This window comes from Dermacentor andersoni, chromosome 3, assembly GCF_023375885.2.
Source record: "Dermacentor andersoni chromosome 3, qqDerAnde1_hic_scaffold, whole genome shotgun sequence".
NCBI classification, from domain to species: domain Eukaryota; kingdom Metazoa; phylum Arthropoda; class Arachnida; order Ixodida; family Ixodidae; genus Dermacentor; species Dermacentor andersoni.
In genome coordinates, this window is record NC_092816.1 from 67,827,973 (window position 1) to 67,848,240 (window position 20,268).

Below are 20,268 nucleotides of genomic sequence, written 5' to 3' on the forward strand. Positions count from 1 at the left end.
CGCCCGTCAGGAACAACCCTATACCCGAGATCAAAACTGATGCACGACTCGTGAACGAGGAGAGGCGCATGAGCACATGTTCTACTTATGCGACTGCACGCAGAAGGCAGAGCCGTACGTGCAACGCACTGCGTATCCTGCCCGCGTATCGAACACATAAAATTACAGATAAGCAGGATACAAAACGACGTTGACATCGCAACTGCCAACATTTCCACCCTCAAACAAACAGGTGCGCCTAGCAGACAGAGCTAACGACTTCTGTGACACGACCATCTACAAATTTTATGTGTACACCATGGCAGTGTTTTGGCCAGCTAGTCACTGGCAATCTGATTTTAGTGGCTCTCTCTTTCTCTCTGTATGGGCAATGTTTACATGAAGAGAAGAAGTAGAAGAGAAAGTGCGCAAGTAAGAATGATTTCAGCGGAACCGCAGCGAGCAAGAGAGGGAAGCAGCAGGCAGGGAGAGGGAAACGCGAATACAGCCGCAAGAGGTAACGATGGCCACTGTTTCAAAAATGCTGGCCCGACATCGGCTCAATCCGACGGAGCGAGCTCACCCAACATGCCATCACGTCTCCCTCTCTCTCACACATGCACGCACGCAGGCCCGCTTTCTCTGAGATGGACGGCGTGGCGAGGGAAGCAGACTTTGACAAATGGACCCGGGCCAAAGAGCCGCGGGCGTCAGGAGTGCGAGTAGACGAACGCGCAGCTATTCTTGCCGCGAAGAAAGGCCGAAAAGAGGGGTCGAGGAAAACGGTGAGGGGCTATTCCAAAATGCCGTGCGTGAAGCTGCATTGCCCTAGAAAGCAAACACCCACACGCGCTCGCTCGCTCGACAGCTGCACTGCGACAAAATTGTGGGCGGCGGCTGCGTATCTCGGAGAAGTCCATTTTTCACCGCGCAAACGAGACGCAATGAAAACGTAATGGACCGCGGGACAACTTTGCGCACTGTTCGTGAAAGCCACAGAGAGAGTGTATACCGGCCGCTTTTGCGCCTGCCCTGATATGGCTCCTTCTAGCCCACTCGTTTGTCGAAACATAAGGAATAGCTCTTACTTACCAACCTTTCTTTTTCGGAATGGACTAAAGAACGAGATCGACTGAACAGCATTGGAATTAACCGCACGCTATAGTGCACCAATGACTTTAGTGTTAATCCCCGACGCAGATCAGCAGCGCACGGCACAACTAAGCCCAGCGCTCATCGGAACGCTAACATCTATCGCTGCATTACGCCAACCACTCGCGTCACGTGGCGATAGGTACCGTCATCAACGAAACGCAGTGGCCCAACAGAACAAGCGCAGCAAGGAGCCCCCCCCCCCCCCTAACACTCAGCTAGAGATAACATCACGCCCAGAATATACATCTCGAATACGCGTACTACCCCGCGTGACCCACGCAAGTAATCGGCGCCGCTACAACTGTGCGCCTGCGAGCAGCCGCGTCAGGTATAGTAGACGGAACGAGTTGTGAACTAAAGTCACAACGTTTTCTCCATCAGTGCAACATAGCAGCATTGTGGTGTAAACTTGGGTACCAATCGGGCGTTAAATATCAGTCAACAAGAAATACACCAATTACTCAACCTCCTTTTCAACATTCAGTATAACGAGTGTAACCACAGCAGGTCTGCAAACACACAAACACTTCGAAAACTTACCGACAGCGAGAAGCTATATTTAGAACAGGAGAAATTGCGGAGACCAAGAAATAATTGGAGTTGCGGCAGACGGGACTCACCGGCGAGGGAACGTGCGAATAGCGGTGCGGCGCATGCGCATAAGGAAGCGCGCCCGACAGTGCCTTGGACCGCCCGCGAGATCTTCCACGCCAGCTCGAGACCGCAAGATGGGCGCAACTGAACGATGAGCGTGCGAGAGCTTGCACCATCCGAACCTATCACATTCCACGGTCAAACCCTTCCCCGTTCCCACCATATTCGTTGTTTCTTTCGTTTTCTGCCAGGTTCGCCGCACGGGAGGATATTTAACAAAACAAAGCACGCGGTTGACTGTTCCCAGCAGGTGCGCTGCATTAAAACGTCCCCGCCGCAAACGAACGACCCTGTTTGCGCTGTTTCCAAAACCCATGCGGCCGTCCTTGTCCCGCATAGACTTGTGTGTTCCATTTTTTTTTCTTTATTTCTTTCAACCTTTCCATCTTCGACCTCTCGTTTTTATGGTCGCTAGCAGAACGCACTAAGCTTTCGAGCCAGGCCCCGTGAGGCGGATTTATTATTACTTTTCTACCCAACCGGCTACAACTAACCGCGCAGCACCAGTCATCGTTCGTTGTTTAGAAAGTAGTTCGAGAGCATACATGCCTTTTCCGACAGCTGCAGCGGTTCATGGACAGGTTAGTGTGACTGCGCGTCGAGTTTGGAACACACACACACACACACACACACACACACACACACACACACACACACACACACACACACACACACACACACACACACACACACACACACACACACACACACACAACGCGCGCGCGCGCGCGCACACACACACATGCCCAGGTGCGTACGCGAAATAACTTCATACGTTGGTTTTTTACGAGTTCGACTACTCAAACGAAACCGGCTCCAAACTGCGCGCGCTAATGCAGTTACGGTGCACGAGTTTTATAAATTTCTGGTGCAAAAGGAGAAAAAATATCGATCGCCTCGTTCAGCGACTCGCGCTCGTCCTAGCAAGCTAAATAATCAAGATCATGCGCTATAGTTCCGTTCCATGTGACGAGATTGACTGACTGATTCATTTTAACGCAGTAGTGGGGTATGACACCCTATAATGAAATGTTGCTGATTAATTCTGACCTCGCTAGGGGTTCTTCAACGCGCATCCAAAGCTCCATGCGCGAGCGTGTCCTGCATCGAGTTTTTACGAACCATCGTGATGCGGCTGCAGCAGCCAGGAGTCGAACCCACGGACCTTCTGTTCGGCAGCAGGATGTCTTACATAGACACTGAGCCAGCATGGCGTGTTCGCCATACACGAGGGAGCGAGCGAACACAAAACCTGCTATAAAGAAGGAATAGGAAATGGCGCACAACGCAAGTAAGCCTAACAAAACGTACTTATTACCAGCGTATCTTGCCCGCGGTATTTCTTTGGCAGCGCAAGGCGTTTGTCGCGTAAATGCCCGCGTTATCAGACACGGCGTTTACACGGAAGCAGAGGGCGAAAGAACATCGCCTAAACAGAATCGTTCGCTTGTGGCCGCATTCGTTGCTTTCTTTTTCCCTTTTTCTTTCTTTAACTTTATATGTTATTGGTGGAAAAGTCGCTGGCTGCGACGTCGAGAACTTGTTCGAAGCTATCAGAGATCTCTATCATGTTTAGCCGGGAGAACCCACACGAAGAACCGCCAGCGGACACACCTAAAACTGGTTATACATATACGCGCGACGAGGCAGCCCGTGTACCTGATACGCCTAGAAATCGAACAGGAAACGATATTACGATCGATAGTGTAGTCGCCAAAACGAAGGCCTAATGCCCGTTTATGAGCCACCGGGAGAAAAAAAAAAGACAAAGAGGAAGAAAAACGAAAAAAAGAACCCGCGCGCTCGTTGGCACAGCCGAGGATTGTCGCGCGCCTCTACGTTGTCCTTCAATTAAACACGCGGCAAGCCCGGAAGTGCGATGCAGCGAAATGTCGTCGATGTATTATTTTCACTTCGTGATCATCGACAGCGACATCGAGGCACGGGAGTGGATGAGAGGGGGAGGGCTCGCCGCTATCTAATGGCAGCTATATAAGCACCGGTCATTACGCCACTTGTGCGCGTCCAACATCAGCACTAATTCACCGTTATGCGATCAAGAAATCGCACCGGAGTCAATAGCACGGCGTGCTTCTGCAGCGTTAGCCAAACAGCGGAAACAGAAACGCGTGCATGTCAAGATGCGGTCCGCCGGTTGCAGTCTTTTACAAAAGAGAGATTTACCTTGTCCGTAAACTTCTTAGCGTTTAGGGCTTACCGGACGGAGCCGCGTGGGCGGCAGTAGCCAGTAGCGAAGCTGGCAGCGACATCTAGTGACGCTTTGTCCAACTAGAATGTATCTGAAAGTTATTTTCTTTCTTTATCACGTGAAAGTTTTCGCCGAAGGAACATCGTAAAAAGCCCTGCGCGTTAACCACATGTCGCCATACCAACGTTCTACACCAGCAGTTAAGTAGACTACGGTTGGTCACTGCAGTAGTGAGTGTGCGCCCTATGGTTAACCTTTGCGTCAGAAGATGTGACCGCCAGCGTCGTTGCAGCCGTACACCTCACCGGTAACCTGGAAAAGCGCAAACGCTAACACAATAACAGACGAGTTAAAAACTCTCTATAACTTCAATTGCGCGACGGATCTCGGTCTTTCTTTACCTCAGACGCTGAGTACCCTATAAACGGACGCCGCTGAGTGTCGTGGCCCGAGTGCGGGGAAAATCGTGTCGCGTCCTTAGTCGCAACACAAGGCCTAAGCAACCACGCATGCGCGACTCCTAACGGTGCACCAAGGCGGCCAGGCGATAAAGTTTACCAACGCCGACGCAAGAGCACAAGCGCCACCTACCCGGAACCTCTCGCCACAACGAAAACCCCGCACGCATGTTAACCCCGTCAAACAAGCGTCGCGCGGGCGCTGCAATTCTTGCACAAAAAGTGTCGCTATAGCCATTACTATACGAAAATAATAATAATAATAATAATAATAATAATAATAATAATAATAATAATAATAATTATTATTATTATTATTATTATTATTATTATTATTATAATGAAGGAAGAAACAAAGAAAAGAGAAACGATTATCTCTCTAATCACTGCAAGCGACAGACTGTTAGCCGTGGAACTCGTAGGCAGCGAATTGAGAAGCCGGACTTCGTTGCTCAAAACGATCGTCGTCGACACCAGAATCCACTCACGGTGAACTCTTGAGCAATTTAGGTACTATATGGAGAAGACGTGCTTGCCTGCGGCGGCGCTTACTCTTAACTCGTAAGGCACATGCATGGTGCGAAAGCTCTTCAATGCTTCGCCCATACCTCGAAATGCATTCCCGCTAGTTGTACGACGCGGAAAACAAAAATAAAGGAAAACGAAGAAAAATGCGAAGCAACACGGTTTTCGCCCGATGGGCGGGCGTACAAAGCTTCGAACTTCAACACGAGTTCACAGAGCGTGACAACGGTTAATCCCCTCTACAAACGGTCCATTTTACGGCAGCCAGAGCCGCCCAAGGGAAGAAAGAAGGAAATACGGAAGGGCAAGGCCGAGCGCGACCACGCAGAAAGAAAAAAAAGCTATACAGAAGCCCGGCGAGAGACGGCCACTTGTATACGAGAAATAAAACACGACCACCCTTCAACCACCGCGGGGAGGGAAGCCGGCGGCGCTCGAAGATCGACAAAGAGCCGCGACACGCTGCAAGATAGACCGACGGAGGAAGACGCAAAAGGTCTGCGCCGACCTCGATGTTGCCGCCGCCGCCGCCAAATAGCTTCCCCGGCCATAAAGAAGCGCCGGGAGGGGGGATCCTCCGTAAGTAATACCTAAGGGCACGGCTCCGGGCAAGACGAGCGAGGTCTTTTTGCAGCAGGAAAGACGCACGACAGCCAGTTGCGGGTTGTTAAAGCAGAAAAAGAAAAAAGATAGCAACAATGAGGCAACCAAGAGCTTTATAAAACTGCGCCGTGTGGCCGTGCGTTCAAAGAAACGGCTCGTGGAAAAGGAATGATCGCTTAGGCAGCAAGCGTTTAAAGAAACAGCGCCGTAATCGAAGCAATTCGCACGATAACAGTGCTAAGTGCTGCCGGACCGCACGTTGCAGGAAAAAAAGAAAGTTTCGCCGAGACTCACATGCACTTCACGAAAATAGTAGTCGTCCATCTTTGAAAGCGTATACAAACGGCTTTCCCGCTGGTCCGTGGAGAACCTTACGGCGATCCACCATAAATGGTTCGAAGCCTGGCCGGTAACAACCACGGCTATCTAAAACAAAATGCAGGGAGACTGACCAAGAGTTTTCTCACGCTCTGTCCCTCCTTTTTCGATGTGCACACGAGTTTCTTATCCTTGTTCTGTGCTACACAATGGCCAGTACATTATATGCGCCACAGAGAGAACCGCCTAATACAATTTCGATTCTTTGTTCTTCCTGTTAGCCTTTCTCTGCTCGGTTGTAAACTGTCAATTTGCTGATGAAGCTACAACGTTCTTGGAGCAGCCTACTTCCATTATATCAGACAAACTCTTTTTTCTTTTTCAATGAAATGTTCGCACTCTCATTTTTAACACGCACCACAGAGACAGGGAGAAATAAAGAACGTATAGAAAGGTAGGGAGGCTAACCATAGGTAGTTCTGGTTTCCTAACCTGCACGAAGGGAATGGGTAATGGAATATAAACAGAGAAAATGGAGATATAGAAAGAGAAGTGGTGCTCACATATACAGGCACACCGAGTCTTAATTGTAGTGCGTCATAAACATGTAGTGCGCTTTAATGTGCGCTCACTGTACGTGAAACTAAACTCGTCTGTAACTATGCACGCGCAAAATAACCAGCCCCGCAACTCGGCTCTCCACTATTGTGCACGCCTTGCCAAGTCGTCAGGACACCCTGCATCTTAGTCTGCACGCCAGACGAGACAGAGGCACGCAGCCCTCTTCTTCCTTTTTTTCTTTGTCTACGCCAAGCAGCGTAGTCGAAAGGCCCCGAAGAGACATCTCGACAGCGCCGGAGACTCGGAACGAAGCCATCGCGCGAACAACCGGCGTGCGAGTAATACGGGAAGCCCCCCACTTCCAGGGGTATATACTCGCGCGCAAGGGTGGAGTGGCCCTTGCAAGCTCGCACGAGTGGGCGCGCGCCTAACGCGCCGGTCGAACGGGAGCGCGCGAGTGCGGGCCGACTCGCCGGCGGGTTTAATGAGGCGCGCATTATCGAATTAAAGGCTCCCACGAAGCGTTAACCGGGCCAGCTGGCCCAGCCGCGCCCCTGGCGCGATGCGGGAGCCGCGCGCGGAGGGGCGGGTATCTCTCGCTGACAAAGCGTCGTCCGGCCGCGCCGGGGTTCGGGTAGTTAATTCGCACGCAGGGGGGAAGCCGACGAGCGCGAGGAGAACGCAATCCCAACGGCCCCGTGCAGTGCCGCGTCTTTCTCGGCGCCCTCGTAGTCGTCGCCGCTGTCGAGCTGCACGTGCGCCCCCCCCCCCCCCCCCCCCTACCCCCTCCACCACCCGCATTCGTTCTTTCCCGCCTTCGTAGACACACAGGAGTCGCACGCAGTTCAACGGCCAGGGCAGCTCGGCTGACACCCCTCGCGGTTCATCAGTCAACCCTTAATTGCCCGCCGCCGCCGCCGCTCCGCAGATTGGCGTATTCGTGTCGGCCGACGGGCGCACGGGCGTGCGCGCCGCGCGTGATAGGAAGGGGGGCGACCGCGGCGCGAGCCAAGTAGTGGCGGACCTCCAACCGCGCGATAATGAATCGTTCAAGCGCCGGCACGAGCGAGGCGCGTGCGCTTAGCTTTTAACGCGCTAACGACGACGACGACGTGTCCGCCATTGTCTCGTACATTGGCGCACGCACTTTTCCTATTCAGCGCCTTCACTGGGAAAGACTACGCTAGCGCGATACTCCATCCGAAGCGACGAAATGTCGGCACTGATTGCAAACACTGGCCCCTAACGGCGAATCGAGCGGCAACGCCGATGCGCGACCTTTCACCCGCTAAATTGCTTAAAACGGTTCGGCTGCCTGCATGCACCGATATGAATTGATTAAGGTCGATACAAACGCGCGCCGTTGCGGAGGTATCCGCGCCAGCGCTTTTAGTTCAGTGAAAACAGTGCAGCCTGTCAACAGCAGAAGACAAACCTAGTAGTGGCTGGTGTTCTTCCACGGCCGATTGAAAAGTGGAACATTCAAAAGCGGTACCTATAGCTGCAGGGACTTAGCATCGCAGCGTTCGAGTTCTTAAGCTAAACCTCGTGCAAGTGATTTGTACTGTGTCTTCGAAAGAGGCGACATCTTCTAGTGTGGGGTGAATACTAATGGGCGAGTTCTCAAACACTTCAGTCTTTTATCGCTTTATTTCTGCAGGAAGGCGACTGCCCTTCATACCAGCGGGCAGTGAAGAGAAGCCCCTCCCCCCCCCCCCCCCCCTCCTGCAAGTCAAGGACACGGTTTACGCCATAACATGCGTCCTCCGTCGTTGCTGCTCTCCACTTACGGTTGCACCGTGTCCATAATACGTGAGCAACAGTGACGAAACTGCTCCATTCAAAACGACAACAACGGGTCTTAAAACGCCCTTTCACGCCACACCCTTTCCTTCCCTTCCTGATATTACACTTTCTCGGCAAGAGGTGCGGCACTGCAGAGGGCAAAAACTGGTCACTGGAAGCCGCAAAGGCTCCGGACAAGCGGAAAGCCTCCAAACCGCGACCGCCGGCCGTGGGCACTCGGCCGTCACGTATAGACACGCGCACACGCGATAGGCGGAGAAGCCGCATCGATCTCCGGCGCGGCTGCGGCGTGTGTGCACGACGGCTACCGCACGAAGACGCAAGGAGAAGGAAGAGGAGGAGGAGGAAGTTGGCGGACGAAGGGAGTACCGCTATACAACACCGCAACCAACGGCGGCCAACACGCGAGGCGCCGCCCGCCTCGCTTGCTTGCCAGAGGCATCTTTCTCGCGCAGGGGCCCCTCTTCCCTGATCGATCACGTCAGCCGGCCGGCAGCCAGGTTAGGCGAGGATTTGCGCGGTCTTAGAGGAAAATGCCCGGCGTTCTCGGGCCGGTTATCCGGCGCCGTTGGCGCCAAAGCTCCCCCGTTCACTGTCCGCGTCTCCCACGATCTCCTTGCGATCCCCCAGTCTTTCTTCTTTCTTTTCTCCCTCTCTCCCTCATCCCATTTCCCATTTTCTCGAGACGGGACACAGGAGGCAATATCCCTTGAGAACGCGGCTCCCGAGAAAGCCGTTTCCTATATCTCATCTCGCCGTCGCGGCCTGCCTTATACACTTTTCGTTTTCACACAGCGTGTGCCGCTCCGCGCGCTCTGCGTATATTATAGCTCGCGTACTATAGCCGAAATAGGCCGAGAAATGCCCATTACGGCGATTCTCAACAACTCCCTAAAATCAGCAACGCACACTCATATGAGCTGGAGTGGTGCCGCTGTAACCACAGGTTCATGGAAAGAACGCATAAAAGCCGTGCCGGAACGCTTCACCATGTCTCACGCAAAATAACGGTTAAGGTAAGAGATGGCAATTCTCGACAGCTGCGGACATGCAAGCTTACTTCCCCGTAATGAAAACGCACACAACACACGAAGTTGTCAGGAAAGCACCGCGGTACTTTTCCAGCTTTCTATTCACAGACGTCTGTCTGACACCGCACAATTTACTACATTACACCGACCACACCTTATATGCTATTCTAGAGAACGCTGCAGACAGAAAAAAAAGAAAAAGAGAAGTTAAGTAAATGCAGGGAGGTCAACTGGACGACACCTTCGGTTAACTCCTCTACGCAGGAAAAAGTGGAGTTGAGGGATAAAACACAGAAATAAAGAAAGTAGAGAAAACACCGAGGGTTTCGATTCGTCCGGAAGTGCACAACGAAACTACAATCGCTCACTGAAGCCTACCGAGTTCAGAAACTGCAGTAACGCAAGTATCGCTCTCCGGGCTCAGAAAGAAACACGAAACCGACAGCTGTGACGTAAACCGACCAATTTGTGATTGAAACGACAACGTTCGGTGTGCGTTATAAGGTTGAGCGACGAAATCGTTTCTGCTCGTGCATTACACCCAAGTCCGTCGCGTGGTAAAACTAGCACAGGCCCTCTAGTTATTTGCTCTTTTCAACCATTGTCAGGCCATTTCTGCCATGTCAGGCACACACCTCGAATTCACACGAACATGCAAAAGCAGCGCATTACGCAAGACCTCGTTTTCCGCACACACACTGGACTCCGCTCACTTACCACGCACTTGCAGCAGGCGACACCGTGAGCGATGACCGGTTGACGGAAAGCCTCAATACACAACACGAAAAAAAGTATACTCCTACATTGCGGTTGTTTGTGTGCAGTGGTACGTGGTAGCGAGCAATTTAAATCGGCGAGTGCTTTCGCGCTTGCATTCGGTTTTATTCATTTATGCATTCTGTGCACCAAAGACCCGCTCTATTACAGGCTTTGCACTCGCTCCTGCGCGAGGATTCGGAGCGCATGCAGCGCGTGCAAATTTTGTGCGAGTGGCCGACTAGCGCGCTTCTGACGTGTATGTTTTACGTGTGGCATCCGAGGTCACGCGCGGCGAGCCTCTGCGATCTCGGAGGCCACGGTTTATGCAAATGCGTGAATTCATTTGCATCTGCAATTCCTTTTGTCAATTCTATCATTTTCCTTACCTTGTCAGTTCATTACTGATATTGGTGGTGTAGTTGGCTTTTCGGTGTTCTACTTCCCACGTTTCCGTCACTTAATAAACGAAACAACAAGTAAACATGCAATTTCCCTGCTGTCAAAAAAAGAAAGCTCTCTATGAAGCAGAACTAAAGAAAAAGGCAAGCATCAGAAATTCCGTTGCCCGAAAATAATGAAAGGCGTGAATTCACCGAAAGGTGCGAAAGATAACAAGAAACGCACAACGCCCCACGACTGTATCAAGACATTGTTGCTCAGCTGTGCACTCCATCAGCATGCAGCACCGAACGCTCACGCAGTCCTTCGCTCGAGAAAAAAAAGAAAAAGAAAGAAGAGAAATGGTAGCCGCCGTCTCCTATATACCACACACGCAATCGATTCTGCGGCTGAAGCACCGGAAGCGCGGGGAACCCCGACGCAATTTCCGGCCGCGGGAGACGAATGGGAGCACGCGCGCGGTTGCTGCCCTGGATTCGCGTCACGGTGAGCTTCCTCCTTTAGTTTATTATTACTTTTCCTTTCCTCCTTTTTTTTTTTTTTTTGAAATATCCTGCTACACACCGCGCGCCTCTTTTTCCAAGCAAACAAGCGCAGCGCCACGCAAACAGACTGCCAAGCTTATTGATTCTCGCTCGAGCGTATACTCCACGGCGAAAATATACCGAGACGACTTCGGAAAACAGTTTTACGCGAGCAGCCCGACGTTCCAAGCCCGCGCCGAGCAGCGCGAGTTATCGCGGAACTCCTTAAACCGCGTGCGTAGAACAGTGTGCCAATGAGAAGGCGAGGTTAGTTCTGCACTATTCGTCTATAGGTAAGATTTGCAGCGAGCTTCACTGGGCGTACATCAAGACTCGCGGCGTGCCCTTCTGCCACACTTTCGTATCCCGTATTATCTGCGTACGTCGGTCAGGTAGTCTCTTCTCCCTATGCCCCCCGCTATAAGCTAGAGATGCTTTTTTCTGGCTTGACTGTCGGTTGTCACGTCCTTTCAGAAGAGTAGGCAGGCGTTGTGCCCCTTCCGGTGGCAGTTGCCAGCCTGGTCGTCGCTTCCCCTTTCCTGTTAACTGTGTATATGTGTTCAAAACAAATAATAATAATAATAATAATAATAATAATTTTCCCCATATCATAATGATATCACATCACAGATATCCGGTGTATGTGCGCGTGCGCGAGACCGCTGGAGCACGCTAAGAAATTGGAGCGCTTCTTTACCAACGTTTACCAACGTTACTTCTTTACCAACGTTACTCGACGTTTCAAAAACTTCTCTCATCAGTGCAAGCTAGTGCAGAGTCGCAGGGAAAAGGCGACGAAGCCAATGCAACTGCACGCAAACGCTATTGCGCAAAGTGGCCAAAGAGCACGCGACACGGCGGTCGCTTATCGGAGGGGGAGGGCGAGAGATCTCCGCGACGGCCTTGCCCTTATCGACGAAAGGCCAGAGCACGCCACGCATTCCAACCCGACCACTAACGCGCGCTCCACCGGCGTGCAGCTGCACCCGCAGCCCTCGAAGCCGCCACGCGGTCAACAGAGAAAGCTGCCGGTTGACCTGCCCCCGCAGAGCGCCGCCACCGCTTCGGATTGTGAATCACCGCAAGAGGACAAAGGCGCGTCCAGACCGCGCTGTGAAGCGAGCCGCGAACGGGCGGGCGCAAAAAATATGGAAAGGGACATTTAAGTCCCTCTCGAAGCAATCGATCACTCCTACTGCTCGTCGATGCTGTCCTCCCAAAGCGAATGCACATATACACTGGATTTTCTTATCCAACCCCTTATCGGCTTTAGCATGTCTCGGAATATATTTTACGCCTTCTTGGATTGATGCGACTTTACTTATGTTCCTCTTATATCTTTTTTTTTTCTGCATACGAAGAGTGTCTGTAATTCTTTGACCATTATGCTTACCATTGGTACTGTATTGTTCATTTCTAAGTCGTATTGCACGAATGTGCTTGATGTTCTGTATCTCCTCCCACTGTAATGCCTGTAAAGGTGCTTTGAATGAATAAATAAATAAATAAATAAATAAATAAATAAATAAATAAATAAATATTGGTGGCAACCAACCGCGCGCACGAATAACATACGCAGTACTAAACAGTTTGGCTCAGGCTACTGAAAACAAAAAAATCGTGATGTGATATTATAGTGGGCTCCGCGACATGCTGGCATGGCAGGCAACGAATTAGCGCAATCGTTGGCAAAATCGGCCCATAAAGATGCACAAATTCAACTCATCCTTCTATCCCCAATGGACACGCAACACATATTATGAGCAGTAAACAAGGACTTGAGTGTGTCCACCTGGTTCAATGAAAAATACTAAGGAAACAATTCTTTACGAAGTGCACCCTCTACTCAAATACCAGCTGGATGCACAACTTTCGAAATGTACCAAGGCACTACTTCATCGACTATGCTTTGGGACAGCGTACACCAAACGTTTCCTACATCGCATGGAACGGGTTTCTTCCACGGCTCGCTCCTGTGGCGACGACGACGAGGATGTTCACCGTCTCCTCCTCGAATGCCCCAGACACGCGACGCAAAGACGGCAGCTAGAATAAGCGCTACACTATATTGTTTCTCACCGGCATTTCTCACTCGTAAATTCTGCTTTTGCCAGTTAGGGGCACGTTTTCCGAGGTACGAGTATACGCACACATAAAACAACGCGATCTCCTGTCTTTGCGCGTATGTCACGTCCCCTTGCATTGTAGCTTTACGAAACATTCGTTTCACCGTTTGGAAAAGAAAAAGGGTGGGGGAACATTATATATATATATATCATCCGCTTTTTCTGCACAAAGTCATTCACCCGCAGGGGAAATACCGAATTAGTATTCGAGCGCTGATATCAGCTTAAATTTCGAACAACGAGCGGCAGGTTAACCTTTCCACGAGACGTGTGTGCCTCCAGTATCAGATGAACCCACCTTCCCTCTTTCTTTCTTTTTTCTTTTCGTATCGCAAAAGAAACCTTGAAGTACTATAGGTATCACATGTTTCCCTTAACGGTGGCCGACCCTGTATACCGTTTACGTTACCTCGACTTTTTTTCCCCCCCTTAGGAAACGCATTAGCTGTTTGCTTTCACTTCTACCCCATACCATTGACTCCCTCCCCTCATGAGCGTGCAGGCGCCGATCAAGATGCTCGCCGTTATTGATTCCCTCTCTTTTTCTTTTCCTGTTCTTTCCTTTTCTCTAACCTCCACTACCTGCATTAAAAAAAAATTAAATTATGGGGTTTTACGTGCCAAAACCACTTTCTGATTATGAGGCACGCCGTCGAGGAGGACTCCGGAAATTTCGACTACCTGGGGTTCTTTAACGTGCACTTAAATCTAAGTACACCGGTGTTTTCGCATTTTGCTTCCACTACCTGTATGGAAGCTAACTGAATATTCAATGAAATGCTACTCACACGTATAACCCTGCTTTCAATCTCGTGTTTGCGCACAGCTACTGGCCGAACACTCCGGCCTTGCATGTACCCAGTTCGACAACTTAGACGAGTACAAACAAAAGAAGAAAAACGGAAACGCCTGAGGTACTCACCATGTAGCCACGTCCGGAACTGGACCGCGTGCTGCACTGTAAGACAAAAAGAAGAAAAAAAAGAAAGACGAGACGATTAGAGCATGCGACACATCTTCAAGAGCAAGCGCGGAACACAAGGCATCTGTCCGAAAGGTAAACGGTCACGCTAATGAAGGCAGATGGCGAGATGCGCCGCTTTTCCGCGTCATTTGCGTTTCTAAAGTTTATGAACAAGCGCCGGGATGATTGACGAGTCTCTTGCCTCACTTACAGGAGCAGAACGACGGGAGCCGTTGAAAGGGGCAAATAAAGCAACGGAGCGAAGAGCCACCGCCGCCGCCTCCACCGCCTTTATTCTGTGCATTAGAAACTTTTAGCCTGTCTGCTATTCCGGCAAACGGGGGCGGTTTGGGCGGATTGCCGGATTTGCGGGGGCGTAAACGTGAGCGGCCGGAGCGGTGCAGCCGCCTGGTGACGTAGAGTTCAACCAGACAAACACAGAGCTAAAACTGCAGTAATTGCTAACGCAATTACGCCGCTCTCGAAAACTTACACCAGCAGCTAAACACAATATAGTAATTAGCTTTGTGTTTGTGTGGTTGAGCTTAGCGTCACCAGCTGGCGCCACCAATCTGGCCGCTCACGTTTACGCTTCCGATCAACAAGCAAACCACCCGCGCTTGCCGGAGTACCGGACGCACTAAAATTCTCTAGTGTCTGTTCGCAAGTATAAAATAATTTTAGCGTGTCCGGTAGTCGGGCTAGCGCGGCCAGTTTACGCGGATTGCCGGAAGAGCGGGTGTGTCAACGTGAGCGGCCGAAGTGGTGACACCACCTGGAGGCGCAGAACTCAACCAGATACACACAGAACTAGTTTTTGCAGCAAGTGAGTATATCCTGCTTAGCTATTGGTGCAAATTCTAGCATCGGCGCAATCGTTAATTACGGCGCTGTCAAAATTTGCACCATTAGCGATGCATAACATTCTCGGCTCTGTGTTTGGCTAAGCTTTGCTCCATCAGGTGGCGCCGCCACTCTGGACGCTCACGTTTACGCCCGCCCTCTACTTAGTAGAGAGTTTTAGCTCGCCGAGTATTTTGGTAAATGCAGGCGGTCTAGGCGTATTACCGTATGGGCGGTGGCGTAAACGTGAGCGGCCTGCACGGTGCAGCCACCTACTGGCGCAGAACTGAACCAGACAAACACAGCTAAACACAGCAACGAAGTGTGTTTTCTTTTGCTGCTGCTGTGAATTTTCGGCAACAACCAATGTATGTCACTGCCGAAAATTTACGCCAGCAACAAAGTAGAAACCACTGCATTACAGCAATATTAGCTCTGTGCTTCTCTGGTTGAGCACTGCGCCACCAGGTGGCTGCACTACGCAGGCCGTCGAGTTTGCGCTTCCGCTCATCCGGTGAAACGCCAAGTCCGCTTGCGTTTACCCGAATACCGGACACATTAATACGCTCTACTGACTTATATGCTTCAGGCGTTTCTTTGTGCAAGATATATATGTCTTCACGCTAAGTACGCTGAAAGATTCGCATGCGGGAAATAAACATATAGGCCGAGCGTCACCAAGCAACATCAGAAGTCACTAAAGGAAGTTATGGGCACTAGGTACCGCGGCTCGTTTCTATTAAATAATAATGCTTTTACTTTTTTTCACAGCACTGCTACGACGTCATACATTTACCATTCCAATTCGTCATGTGCAGATAGCATGTAGCGACGCATCGCTTTTGATTTCGTCGCAACATCAGTAGCCGCTGATCGAAACATCGCAAATGTGCAGTCGGCGCAATAAGTTTATGCGGCACGGGCTGTGCGAAAGCCATCAACTCCTTATGTCAGAGAGAATAGATAAATGCGTAGATCACAGAAGCTGCTGTAGAGTGCAATTCTGAGTTCGACGCTATGTGCCCAGTCATCGCGGGTAATCAGCTGTTTCTTTTTTTCAAATTTTGTATCTTGTAACCTCTTGACGTCGAATATAAGCTGGTAACAGAGAGATTTTTTCCCAAGTTTGTCAAGATCAGGGGCACGTCGTGCGTTTTCTCCAGCATCAGCATTATTTTCTTTGATATCTGTATCCTCATAATAACTTCTTCAGCAATGGATAATGTTGAGCAGTCGATAACGGCGTCAAATTTAGTAAGTGGAGAAATGGATGAGGACAATTCTTATTGTGTTATCGGTTTAGGCAGACGTCAATTCAACTGTCCGTTGCGGCTTTATTATCTTTATTAGTCGCAGTGTTATTTCTATTTTCTTTCATCATTATCATTTATTGCTTCATTTCTTGCTGCCTCTCATAGAAAAGTGGACAAGCCGAGATACTCTGCACGTCAATCTCTCTCCACCTCGACCCATCCATAAGAGAACAGTCTAAGGGGACAAACACGAATGAAACTAAATTCCACGGTGCGAGTATCGATATGGAAAACGTGCTAGTATAGTGCAACGCCTCGCTTTTCCTCGTTTTGAGGTGCAATATTTACGCTAGCTCCTAAACGCGCTGTTGCTAAACAACCGCATTACACAATAGGGGCGCGCTATCTGGCGCGAACATACTTTGGAACGCATTCCCGTACATAACAAACACGCGCGCCCGCGCGTGCGACTGCTATATATACAGCATGTCGAGCTTTGAAGAACCATTCGGCGAATCGAAAGCGCGATCGACGATATCGCGAGGTTAAACTGCCGCGAACAAAAGACCGCAATTAATGTGCGTCGTGAATGAAACGATCCATGCGGAAATCGACTGCGAGGAGATTTGAGGGAAGGAGTGGGGACGAGTCCACTCGCGGCCCCGCTAATGAACCACTATCGACTGAGTCACTGCCTTCGCACAAAAATGAAGCGCACCGAGACGAGAGATGTATACGCTCCTCGAGGGAGACACTTCGAGCCGATTAATGGCGCAGAAGGAGGAAGAAGAAATGGCTCGTGTTCCGTTAATCAAGAATCTAGCGAAGCGGCGATGAAAGGACAAAAAAAAAAGCAAGTTACCGTACTTGCACGATTCTACCGCGGCTCCGATAGTAACGCGCAGTTATATTACACCGCCGAAATAATAAAATGAATACCTTGGTGCCGATTCTACCGCGCGCATCAATAAACAAAGCACGAGTCGACGCTTACCGTGTTGAAACGATATTCGGGAACATACAAAGGTAGGCGCGCGCGCTCACACACACACACACACACACACACACACACACACACACACACACACACACACACACACACACACACACACACACACACACACACACACACACACACACACACACACACACACAAACGCGCGCGCAGCAGAATATTTGCAGTTAGTGGCTCTTGGAGTCCGACGACACCTCCTTTCCGCTGTCTACCGACCACAGAAAGCCATAAGTCTGAGAGGGATTAGTTATCATCGTAAAGCGCACGTCACTTCGAACACACCTTTTATTAGAAATAAGTGCGTGTTACAATCGTGCAAGTACGGTATTTCAAGACTCGCGTTGGCACGATTTTCCTGCTCTCGGTTTCTCGGCCCGCTCGCGATACTCAGTCAAAACAAAGCGCCAGACTGTCGAGCAATCGTTAGCAGCATACCAGAAAAAGGGCGACGCAAAACATTTAAACAGGTGCGCTTGCCTACGCACGGGCCGCGGAAAGGTGGACTAAAATGTGAAGGGAACGAAAAAAAAAAAAAAAAGAGAGACACAGCACGGTCGACATAACTCAACCAGTTCTGCCTTAACTTCAACGAGGCCGCACGCGCACGAACACTTACTTACAGGTGCACTACTTCCTTACCATATATTTAATACTATAGCCAAAGGAGAAAAAAATAAAGACATCCAGACCTTATGAAAAAGGCGCAATAAACTTTATGCCAAAAACATTCGCACAATAGGCAACGGTGATTAATACTACACGCTTAAAATGGCGTAAAAAGAAAGTTCGCCACTAATAATGTAACCGCCAGTCTGACGGCGACTACAGTATTAAAATACAAAAATAAAGCGTCTCGTGTCAGCTCCGCGAGCTGGCGTCACGACAAAAGGACGCACGCATTCAGACAGTCACTTTAAGTTCCGTACCTGCACGTTTGCGCGAGTGAACAAAGGCGCTAACGGAGCGACTCGCCAGCGCTGAACGCTCGTAAAAGGGAGGACACGCTACAACAGTAAACAGATTCGCGTAGCGCACAAATCACGCAAAAAGAAATAACTAAGCGAGCGCGATTTCCGAATGCAAGCTCTCTCTCTCTCTCTCTATACTCGCCGCCAAAACACGCGCACTTGGAAACGGAAACGACCGTCACTCGTCGGCCGCCCATCTCGCCAGCTCGGCCGCCTCTCGACAACGGCACCGACGCAAACTCGTTCCAGGTCGTCCGGAGCATCCGAACTGGCGCAGAGTCGGCCACAACAATCTCCCTCGGGAGCGAAGACGAAACGGGCGCCTTCGATTCTCTCGGAGGAAATACGAAACGCGCGAGAGAAGAGGGCGAGAGACAACAAACAAGAAAGCGCATTCACGAAGTCGGCGAAGAATGGGATGCAGTTTCGAAACGGATTGACGTCCACAAAATGCGCGCGCAAACAGTTCCTCAAGCAAGCAACAAAGCGCGCCGAAGTTGTATGTATTCGAGCCTCCGCCTACCCCAATATCCAAACCACCAGCATATTATATATATATATATATATATATACTGCTTTTCTGAAGGAACATAAAACGCACGCGTCAGTTCGATCCCTCCAAGCACCCTCTCCCGCAAGCAAGAACGTGCCTTGTACATACTATATACACGCGCGACCTATAATGCTTTGTGCTTCCCCTCTCGTTCTCGGACACCTCATGTCACGCAATATTCGGTCCCTTTCCCGTTTTATTTTCCTTTTTAGCCGCAGTCCTTCCAAAGAAGGCAAACGTTATAGGAATTCCTCGAACACATACTCGCCAACCTTGTAAAAGGAAGCCCCGATAAATGCGCCGCAGCGAGCGATTTTTTTTTTCTATTTTGTTTTCTAAGGGAGGTCGCGTATACGGTGTTTCGGAAAGAATTTTCGAAATTGATCGCCTTTGTGTGCCCTCCGGGGCGCTGCACCTTCGCCCCCCTCCCACACCTCTTCTTGGAATACGCTTAACATAAAGTAGAGTATGTGCTTCAAAACTGAAACTACGGGCAGTTTGAGAAGCCTGCAGAAAGAGAGCGCAAAAATAATGTAGCCTGGAGCACTATCGAGAAACCGAATACCCGCGGATAAACACGGGACATTCAGGGAAGGGGGGTAGGGGAGATAAAAAAGAAAAAGAAAGGAGATAGAGGTATAGAGCGAGCGAGAGAAACACGAGTACGAGACGGGTTAGCCGTCTCCTTTGTGCGCGTCACGACTTTTCAGTGGAACTGGGCCACTGAAGTTATAAAGCGTACGGGTCGAACCCCGTGCTAAGAACATGCAGATACTTGTACTGCCGCATGCGCGTGGCATAAGTATAGGGCCAAATAACGCAGCGAAGAAGAGCCCAATACCTATGCGCCACCTCTTTTTCTAATCGGTCACTGAAAACATCGTTCATCGGAGGGAAGACGAGACGGAGCAGACGACTTCGCGCTCTATACAGAACAGCAGTGTTCCTGCAAATAAACCGCCCTCTAACATATAAGCCACGTGCTGCATAGGCCTCACATGATACTCCTATATAGGCGCCTCAAAAGCTGTCCCTGCGTGCGTGCGTGCGTGCGTGCTCAAATAATTGCGATCTTCCATCCCACACACGAGGTGTGACACAGAAGAAACGAGACTAAGTGTGTAGCTTGAAAAAAGGGTGGAGTTGGCAACAACTGTTTTGCTGACCTTAATCCCACACACCTCCTCTATTCATGCGTACAGTATCGACGGAACCGATCACGCTAGTTGGGAGTGCTGCGTCATTGAGTGAACATGTGCAACTGCATTATGCCGGAAAAATGTCTAATGTAAAAACCGAACAGCGAATCAACATCAAGTTTCTTGTGAAACTTAAGAAATCAGCCACGGAAACATTTCAAATAATAACCGAGGCTTATGGAGATGTAACTTTGTATCGTGCACGTGTGTTTGAATGGCATAAGCGGTGTTTAAGGGGAGGGACAGTGTGGAAGATGATGAACGGTGCTGGGCGCCCAAGGTCAGTGATTACAGACCAAAAAGATTGCCAAAGTTCGTGATGTGATCAGCAGTGACCGAAGATTAAGTGTTCGTGCAGTGGCGGAG

At 50.2% G+C, this 20,268-nt stretch overlaps 1 protein-coding gene across 4 annotated transcripts in view; it reads right to left on the minus strand.

Moving 5' to 3' along the window:
* tay (tay bridge) overlaps positions 1 to 20,268 on the minus strand; it is a 412,490-nt gene that overhangs the window by 160,277 nt on the left and 231,945 nt on the right. For all 4 annotated transcript variants that reach the window (XM_050193859.3, XM_050193868.3, XM_050193845.3 and 1 more), the window contains one exon: positions 14,030 to 14,065. In XM_050193859.3, the coding sequence (XP_050049816.2) occupies positions 14,030 to 14,065 (36 nt within the window). The remainder of the gene's footprint in view (positions 1 to 14,029; positions 14,066 to 20,268) is intronic.